General features: G+C 29.8%; 1 protein-coding gene across 1 annotated transcript; it reads right to left on the bottom strand.

The window, feature by feature from the left end:
• Positions 1 to 6,691: 6,691 nt before the first annotated feature.
• Positions 6,692 to 10,408, bottom strand: LOC117907249 (cytochrome P450 78A4-like). The gene is made up of 2 exons (XM_034820764.1): positions 9,400 to 10,408; positions 6,692 to 7,627 (listed from the first exon to the last, which is right to left on the bottom strand). Exons 1-2 carry the CDS (start codon positions 10,351 to 10,353, stop codon positions 7,031 to 7,033), a joined length of 1,551 nt encoding a protein of 516 aa, XP_034676655.1. The 5' UTR covers positions 10,354 to 10,408; the 3' UTR covers positions 6,692 to 7,030.
• Positions 10,409 to 10,686: the final 278 nt, after the last annotated feature.

Here is a 10,686-nt window from a genome sequence, read left to right as displayed (position 1 = left end):
TAGTTTTTCTTAAAAAAAACATTAATATTTAAAATAAAATGAAGTAATAAGTTTTAAATTAAAAACTTAAAAATAATTTAACTTACAATTAAATATAAGTTATTAAGTAATAAATATTGAGTTTTATTAAGCATCTTTAAGTCTGTTTGAATACATTTTCTCTTTCTTATTTTTAAAATTAGAAAACAATAATAACTTTATATAAAATAAATATTCATAGGAACTTACATTGAAAAGTTATGGTTTTAGAAATTGTTTAAAAAAATCGGGGTATCAAATAATTTTTATTATATCAAATTTTAAAATTCTTAAAAGTGATTTTTAATAAGGTAAAATTTATACTTTTTGAGCAAAATGTTCTATTTTTGTATGAAAGTTTCTAATTTTAAAAACAAAAAAGAATGAAAAATGTTTTCCAATTGATATTAAAATTCTTTATTGTTAACTATAACTCTAAAAACCATAATTACTATGCTTCCCCTTCTACAAGAATAAATTAGGATAATCAATATTGTTTGGACTCCCCTTCCAACTAGTAATTAACAAGCATAACCAATATTGTTTGGACTCTCCCTTATAATAGATGATGTAATGCTGAAATCTAAAGATATTGTTGCCTTTGTTGCCTTGTATATGGGAACTAAGTTGTTTTCAAAACTTTTTTTTTTTCTTTTTTCTAATTTTCTTTGGATTAAAAAAAAGAAGAAGAAGAAGAAGAAGAAGAAGAGAGAAACACGGCCAATAATTGGGAAAAAACATGAAACTATCATCAAACTACACACATTGATGATAGAACCATAATTGGGAAAGCCATCCATCAAGTTGCATTCATAGATGATTGAATCATTAACTTGGTGAATTGGTTTTGGCTTGTATCTTTTTATTTATATTTTTGGCAAAATATGCCAAATGTGTGACATTTGGAAGTAAGTTGGGTTGTTATCACTCTGCCCTTGCATGCTACAACATTTTGTGATTGAATGAATAACATACAAACTATTTCTTCTCGCATCGAAATACAAAGGTCATTTTATCGTCATCTGATTTCGATGTGGGATGAATGAGATGGATGACTTAAATAAACGAAAAAATTATAAAATTGATTAATAATTCATTACTCCTAAAGAATAAGAATACAAGTGTACACACTACAAGGGAAAAAAATATATGGTGACATTTATAATGAGTCACTATAAACATAGGGTGTCGTTATAACATAATGTCACCTTATCCACTGACATCATAAAAGGTATCAATTGGTGATGTATTTGGAAACGACACCAAAACAAATAAATGGTTTAGTAATGCTTAATTTGATATAGAGTTGTGTAAGATATATAAGGTGTCATATTAAATGCATCACATTTGAGTTATGGTGTCACGTAAATGATTATGGAATATATGGTTGTTTTTAGTTGATTAGTTTGTAGATTTTTGTAATGCTTATTAATAAATAAGATCATCTTGTGCATATTTTATCCATAAATATAATAATAATATCACATTTAACTTATATTTTCATAATGTTTATGGATTAACCTATAATACATTACATCATCTAGTAATTTTTGTATATCAAATGTTCAAAAATCGAAAGTACATCAAACCCACCAAAACTAAAAAAAAAAAGTGAATGCACATTAAAACATGATTTATAAATGTTAAACATCCCAACATTCCTGTATACTTGTAATTCATATGCATAAAATTGGCTAACCATAAAATGACACACCAGTTGCATCAAAAAACCCAAAATTCTCAATACCAAATACAGTAACATTTATGTCTTATAATGTATGGCATATGAGTCACATCTAAAAACTCAAAATATTGTTGTCTCTTTCTCCTTTCTTTTTATTCTTTATATTGTCCTCCCAATAGTATATAATTGCATTTCATAGTTTAATGAGTTTTAAAGTTATTATTGAAAATAAAAATTAATTAATGTTATTAAAAATAAACCAATCTAAGTACTAATGCTTTCTTTTTCCCATTTTGATATAAAAATAGTTCATAAAGAATAAGTGATGCTATACAATTGATATTTTTTTTTCTAATTAAAATAACTAATAAAAAAATTGGATATGCAAAATATGTTCACATAAAAATAATAAAAAATTAAAAACATCAAAGGAAAAGATATTCAATATTTTAAATTTTTTACTGTTAATATTCTTTAGATCAATTTTTGTAATAAAAGGATTTTATAGAAATTTCATAACTTTGAAATGAAAATTTCATCATCAATTTCAAATTACTCCAAAGTTTGGTCAATGCATATAAAAACAATAAGAAAAGAAGGCAAAAATAAAACATATTTTTAGAATTAATGCTTTTGCGGGAGTTGACAATATTGAGAATAATTTTCTCAAAAATTATTTTCCAAATATGACCAACCAAATAAGATTTGATCATTTTTATAATTATAAAAAATTTCATTCCTATTTAAATTTAAAAAAACAATTAATTACATTAATAAATAAAAAATAAAAATTATTTTGTCATTGTTAATTCCAACATTCCAAACCAACTCCTACATGATATGAAAACTATTTCATTTTTCCTTTTGTGGGAGATGACGATATTAAAAATAACTTTCTAAAAAATTGTTTTTCAAATATCATCAATACATATCCTCATCACAATATATTATAATATTTATAGAAAATAAACAGAAAGTCTCATCGAATGAAATTTCTTGTAAGATCAAAAGAAATTTTCAAAGAAATTTTGGGTTACCTGAAAGTCCACGAAGTAGAAAAGAACAGTTATGTGTTAAACATGAGTGTGAGAAGATGTAGAAGAAAATTATGGTTAGAGTTATGAAATGAGATTTTCAATGAATATAAATCAATTATGCTAATAAAGATTTTGACATTAATAAAAAATAAAAATGAAAATGATAGATTTAAGATATTTTGAGTTACCTAAGAGTCCACAAAGTAGAGAAAAACAGTTGTGTGTAGTAACTATAGATGTGAGATGAGATATAAGAAAATGAATAAGACTTTTTTGGATTGTGGGTATGTGGAAACAAGGAGTTTTTTATATACTATTATTATTCTCTAAGTGGGCCCATTAAGTTAACAATATTTAAAAAAATTTATTTTATATGGTGTCACTTTTCAAAAACCAACACTATAAACTTAAAATTAATATTATCTATTTTAATTAAAAAAATTTATATGATATGTCACCTTTATGGATTTTAAGTCATATGGTGTCATTATTTTAAAAGTGATACCATAAATAGTTACACCACAAATTATTTTTGTAGTAGTAAAAAGGGTAATAAGATTGATTAAGAGTTTATTATACCATAAGAAAAAGAATACATGTGTGACAGGTGATAAGATTGATTAAGAATCATTACACATGGAGAAAAAGAATAAGAAGAAGATATGTGGTACATACATTTTTTTACATATAGAATAATTATATTGTAGAAAAAGAAAAAGAAAAAGGCATATGGTACATACATTTTTTACATATCGCATAATTATATTGCATATAATTTACACTTTTAAAATGTGTCTTGACATTCAACACAAGTATAACTGCATATAATTTTTTTTTTACATATAGTATAACTATATTGTATATAACTTACACATGTATAAAATGTGTCTTAATATTCAACATAAGTATAAATGAGATTTGATTTAGAGTTCACATCAGAAGAAGAAGAAAGAGGAAGAAGAAGAAGAAGAAGAAGAAGAAGAATTAATTAGGTATTGATTAGACTTAAATGCACCTTGTTCAATTAATCTTTAGGGTCTTTAATATCTTGTGTCACACCCATAATTCATCTTGTCTCGGTTCTCTTAGAACCTTGTGGGTGCAATGTGTCTATTCATAAGGCCTTTTTGTTATTGGAATAATAAAAATAATAATAATACAATTCATCTTGTCTTGGTGTCTATTCATGCGGTCCTTGCTCCAAGTTATCAAAATCATCCAACTAACTTTTATCTTTTATGGTATTTATTATCTTCTATCATACCTACAATTCATCTTGTCTTCTTCTCCTATAACCTTATAGGTGCAAGGTGCCTATTCATGAGGTCCTTGCTACATTTTATCCAAATCAAGGGGCTAACATTTTGTTCCCTCCTGATCAAAATCTAATGATTTGTCATTTAAATTTGCTAAATATTACATTTTATCTCCTTGTTCAAAATCTAATTATTTAGACCAAAAAATTATTAAAATAATGGTATTTACATTTTTTAATAACATTTATAGTAATTATTATTATTATTACTAAAAACGAGTTTTTTTTTTTAAAAAAAAAAGAAGAAGGAAAAGGAAACAGAAAAAAAAAATTGTATTTTCGTCTTTTAATATTTCACCATCAAATACCCATTTAAAAATTTTGTATATGTGACTTCATTGTTTCTTAATTTTAAAAAGATAAAATAATAATACTTAAGAAAATAATGAGAACATACATATTTCATACCATCAAATCACTAATGTCTTGTATCATGAGCTGGATCAAACAAAGCACAATTACCACTTTTAATGCTTACAATGATAAAGATTTCCAATGTCTAATCCATCATCTACATTTGTTTTCTTCCACAATCCATATTTAATGTGACCAAAACATTCCTTCAACAAGCCCCTAACCACCGAGTCATTCATGTCTCAGTATACCCCACTTGTAACAACAAAGAAGAAACGCGTAAAAACTTTTACTTCATTAATCAATGGAATCACCCTATAAAATATTAAAATCAACACCCAATTTATTAAAGAATGATTTATAAATGAATTAATGGTAAGGTGTCAGCCTCAAAAAATTGTTTCATTTTAAAGATTCCATATGGGAGGGGTCCTACATCAATCATACACTTAGATTTTGTGGAGCATTTTTGCATGTAAATATCAAAATGTACATGGAAAGGAAGGCAAGCTAAAGGAGATAATGAAATGGGAGAGATTAAGGGTATCTATAAAGCCTTGACTTTTGGGTTTATGCCTTAATAATTTTAACCATGGGGTATTTTTAAGGGGTATGGTTTCTACCAAAAAAGGTCTGGTCATTTTTGACAACACAAATGCCCACATTTAGAATCTAATGAGTTGTTATAAAGTCATAGTGGGTTTCACTAATCTTCTTTTAGAACAAAGAAGGTGATGTTACTTTAATGCTTTTCCTTATTTTTATTTTTGTTTTGACCAAGCCTTCCATGTCATACTTCTTTATATATATCAATCAGTCAATCATGAATCGACGGGTTAAAAATATTTTAAATATATAAAAAATTACTTATGAATTCAAAAGTTATAAGTCGAGATAACAATATTTGAATTTACAACTTCAATCATAACAGTTATATAAAAATTACCTACGTCGTGAATGTCATTTATAGTCATCAAAATTACTCATAAGTTATTAGACTATATCAAGTAAATGATTGGCTAAAAGGTTTGCAGAGATCGACTAAATGTAATAAAAACCTTTTGCTATATGTTGTCACTTGTACCTTAATTTAACATCTGAACTCATTTTGAAGCATCGATTATCTAAAAAAACTTTAAATGTCTAGTAAACATTTTCATTATGATTTGTCATTATAAATTGATGAAAAAATTCATGTGTCGAACACATGGATAGCAAAACAAGTTTTGATATGATATATTAAGATAATCTTAAAGTTGAAGTCAGATTAAGGATACTTTTGTACATAATTTTATTCAAATGTAAGGAAAAATACCTATCTTTTTGTACACTACATATAAAAAACAAATGTCATTTTAGTATAAATATGTATTTTTTTAATTTATGTGGTGGAAGTCCACACATTCGATTCAATCATTTTTGGATGGTAGTCCAATCCAATCTCTTTCAAACTCCACATTTCATTTCATTGCATTTTTTAGCCTAGTGGTGGGGCATTGAGAGCATAACTTAGTATTGATAACCCAAGTTAGGCCATTATGATACATGAACTCATAGGGATGAAGTTGCCCCCCACCATGTATGGATTTCAATGCTTTCATTTCAAAGTATTCTTTGCACTTGAGCATTTTCATGGTCCTTGTCTCAATAAAATTTGATTCACGGAATGATGAAAATGATGGTTATAGGATGATAAGAACACATGAATTTGTCAACTACTTGTCTCTAAAATCCTTATCTCAAATCACAATATAGATCCATGTCCAATCAATCATTATTTGTATTTCAAACTCCTAGTTGAAGTGCTTCAACCTAAGATTTTGTACTAAAAGGGCCATTTTAGTGGCAAAATTCTATGCATACAAATACAATTTTTAAACTTGAATAATCATTTCTTGGAATGATCTTCAACTATGGCTCCTCAACTCATAATGTAAATCCAACAAGAAAAATCTTTCTTAGATGTTTAAAAGTTTATTTTATTATTATTATTTTATAAATATTTTACAAATTCACTAAGTTTTTATTTGACCAATCTTTTTATTTTTTGTTTTTAAAATAAAAAATATAAATACTTACATAAAATAATATAGATTTTCCTTATGTCAACAATCATTTTTAAGAATTTTAAAATTTGGGATAGTAAAAACATACTTCAATTTTTTAAATAATTTTTAGATTTAAGAGTATTTATATTTCATATAAAATTATTATTATTTTTAAATTTTAAAAATAAAATTTAAAAGTGCATCCAAACGAGTACTAAATTAATAAACATAAGCATTATGACTAACTACATTATTATAACTTGCAAGAAAGTAGGATAAATTCATTCCTCTTACCCTTCAAGGCTTATGGTACAAGGATCATTATTACAGAGTTGATGGCTCATGTCCATTTAACCATAGTTTTTGGTCACATCAATTTTGGACAAACCACACCCTTAGTCACACTAACTTACAATACACCCACTCAAGTTTTTTAATGAATTAATCGATATACTTCTCTAAATAAATATAGTAGACAAGTGATTTTAATTTTGTTGAGCATTATATCATGCTTTACTATATTTTAGAGAAGTATTTCGAAAAATTCACATTTTTTTTTGAGAGGATTACAAACTCACACTCGAGGAATTGCACAACAAATGAGAGGTTTCTTCATTTCAAGGGAGAGCCTCAAGCATTCTCCAAGATCCACGGGATGGGTTGGGAGCCATTTGAACCGATGGAGAAGTCGAGCGAGCCATAAGTGAACCGTGGCTAAACCGAGTGCCTTTCCCGGGCATGCCCGACGACCCGACCCGAATGGTGCAAGCCTTAGATCCGAACCCATGATCGACACATCCTCGTTAATGAACCGATCTGGTTTAAAGGCCCATGGATCTTTCCAAATTGTCGGGTCATGGGCTATGGCCCACATATTGACCATTGCAGTTGTGCCAGCTGGCACAAAGAACTTGCCTACGTGGACATCATGGATCGCGAGCCGGGCCCATGAGAGTAATGGGCCTGGAGGGTGCATTCGGAGGGCCTCTTTCACAATGGCTTGGAGATAAGGGAGGCTTTGGATGTGAGAGTCTTGCACGTGCGACTGGTTGCCAAGGCACGTGTCAAGCTCTTCCTGGGCTTTTGCTTGGATGTCTTGGTGTATAACCATTCTGGCCATGATCCATTCAAGAAGAATGGCCACTGTGTCTGTGCCTCTAAATATCATCTCCTGTTAAACACCAAATAAATATATAAATTTAAATAAAATTTTAACATAAATTTCATTATGTACCTCTTTTTTTTTTACTAAGGGAGAAGGTGAACGAAAATAAAAAAAATAAAAAAAATATTTGATAAGATTTCAAATCCACGTGAACTAAATGTATTTAACCAAAATCTCATAAAAAGTGAATGAAATTAACTCTATTTTTTTAAATATCGGGTATGTTATCCCTTTGTCACAAATATTTCTTAAATAAACTCTTCGATAAAACATATCATTAAATCATCATAATCTTATAACATGCTAAATAAGAATTATGGCTTTACTAAAGATTATTATGTCTCTACTATGAACTTCTATAGAGGAAATATGTGTCACACCCACTTTAACCATACTTGAAATGATTACTATTTTTCACTACTTAGTGACAATAGAGAAGAAAGATTTAAAAATTTAAAAATTTAAAAGTACCCGATGAGCCAAAACCTCATCAAGTGAAAACCAGAAATCTATAAAGCAAATCCAATATGCAAGTTTGTGAGGACTGTAGCTATATACACTTGTCAATGGCATACATATTATATAGATATGAAAAAAATCATATTCTTAGTAGGTATTGCATGTGAGAAGAGAATAGGGTTTGGTGACCACATTGCAATCTAAGTAATTAATGTAGTTAAAGAAAATTGAGTATGAGCATGTCTTAGTGGTGGTACCACATCATCATTCATAAAAAGGTGGGCAGCTTTGGTGTCAAATCACAATTGATTCTATGGTTTTTAATACTTTTTAATTCCCTTTTTTTTTTTTTTTTTTTTTTTTCCTCTATAGAGATCTATAGAGAATTGGAGATTGACTAGGAGTCAAAAAGACTGGGGTTGGCGTAAAGGGTTGTAGTGAAAATATCTTGAATATCTAATAGACTGAGATTAAACAAGTAGAAACATATGTCACAACAGAAGAGAAATGTTCAAGCCCAACAGATTAGAAACCAAAAACACCCATCAACTTTATAAAAGCATATGATTAGGGACTTTAACGTAGATTTATTAGAAAAGGAATCAAACACAAGATAAAAGGGAAAACAAATTCCAGATGGCATAAATTACCTATATATAGAAAGTGTACAGTTTGGAATACATAAAAAGGTATTTTTAATATACGGTTTTTTTTTTTTTTTTGCTAATATCTTTTTTTTTTTGAATTATTATTATTATTATTATAATTTTATTTTTTTTTTAAGTTTGACATGATATTGAATGGATATAATAGAAATTTTCCTTTAAAAAAGCTTATGAAACTTCACATCATACGAGAAAAGAAAAGGTGAAAGTAGTTAAATGAGATTTCTCCCAATAGTTAATCAAACTTTATAGCGAATGAAGAAAAGTAGGTGGTGAAATTTGTGTATATAATAGCGTGGAAAAGAAGTGAAAGGTTAGTTTGAACCACGGAGGATTTAAATCAAATAAATCTAAAAAGATGCCATCAAATATAATATGATACTTATGAATATATATTTCAACTTTTGTCAAAAGTTATAAGATAGAGTGCTCTGAGTTTTAGAGTGCGTTTATCGTTTAGTAATGATTTTAAAAAATGTTTTTAATTATTCTAATACTTTAAATTTTTTTTTTCAAATGTTAAAAAAACAAAAAAATGATTCTTAAAATGCTATCAAATATTAAGACATAATGTTCTTTAGTTAATGTGATTTTTAATTGGGATCTTTGCATACTTGCATGCAAGTACACATAAAAGAGAGGGAAAGAGCTTACCCACAAGACAGCAACCATATCTGAATCACTCAGCTGATCCTCTTTTGGCAAAGACAGCAAAACACTGAGAAAATCATTTCCACCACCACTCAACTCTCCAACTCTTTTTCTTTCTTCTATCATCTTCCCCACCACACCATTCACCTTAGCTGCTAATTTACTACACCTTCTCTTTACCCCGTAAAAGTCTATAAACCCTAGTGGAAAGTAATCTTCCCAATTGAATTTTGCAATCAATTCATATCCTTCTATCACCATAAACCCTAATCCCTCTCCTTCTACACTTCCTAAACCCCTACCAAACACACTCTCCATGATGTTACTCAGAGAGCCCTTCTGTAAAATCCCTCTTAATTTCACAACACCTCTCTCCTCCATCTCCTTCCGCACTCCTACTACCATCTCATCAGCCACACGGAGGCGGACAGCCTCAGACCCAGAAATTCTCTTGGGAGAGAACATGTAGTTTGCGGCGATGCGCCTGAGATGGCGCCAGTAGTCCCCGGAGGGAGCGAAGCCAATGGCACGCTCGAACATCAGTAGACGAGCTGATGCCTTCACTGGACGGTTGGAAAAAGAAGACCCACATAGGATTTCTTTGGCCGTGTCCGGGTGACTACTGATGATAACTGGAGTTACACCAAGGCTCAATGCCATGAGCCGAGTTGCACCACAGGAAGCAGCCATGGTGGCCAGTTTTCGATGAGCGAGCGAACCCATTAGAGGTAAGGACCCCAACAAGGGCCAGCCAATGGGACCAGAGAGCTTGGAAGAGTACTTTCCATGGTGGTTTCTCCATGCAAAGCCTCCAGGGACAAGCCAGAAGTTGAGGAAGAGAGTGAAGATGAGTGAGGAGACAGAGAAGAGAAGGAGAAGAAGAGGCCATGAGGCTTGGTGTGTGGCTGCAAAACAAAGGGGTGAGAGAGAGAGGATGGCTGATATGAAGGACTTCATTAGGATAAAAGCTAATGGAAATGTGTAGAGAGGGGAGGTCTTTTCGTAGTGGTAGAGAATGTCAGGTGGGCTGATTTGTATATATAGTACGTGGAAAGTGATTATGGTTAAACATATGGTTAGTTTGTCAACCCTGGTTAAGGAGCCGTGACTTCTTGTGTTGCGTGTTTTAGACCCCACCCGATTATAAATCCAAGTCCCAACTATTCCCTCAAATTTGGAATTATACCGTTGTCTAATCGTGGGGCCAAAACCAGAGTAAGTTTAAGAATTCTTGGATTCTCCCATAGTATTTATCAGCAATCCAAAAGAACAATAAAGTCCCCCATAATG

This window comes from Vitis riparia, chromosome 1 (genome assembly GCF_004353265.1).
Source record: "Vitis riparia cultivar Riparia Gloire de Montpellier isolate 1030 chromosome 1, EGFV_Vit.rip_1.0, whole genome shotgun sequence".
NCBI lineage: Eukaryota > Viridiplantae > Streptophyta > Magnoliopsida > Vitales > Vitaceae > Vitis > Vitis riparia.
The sequence above is the reverse complement of the archived record's forward strand: the minus strand, read 5'-3'. Positions and strand labels throughout refer to the sequence as shown.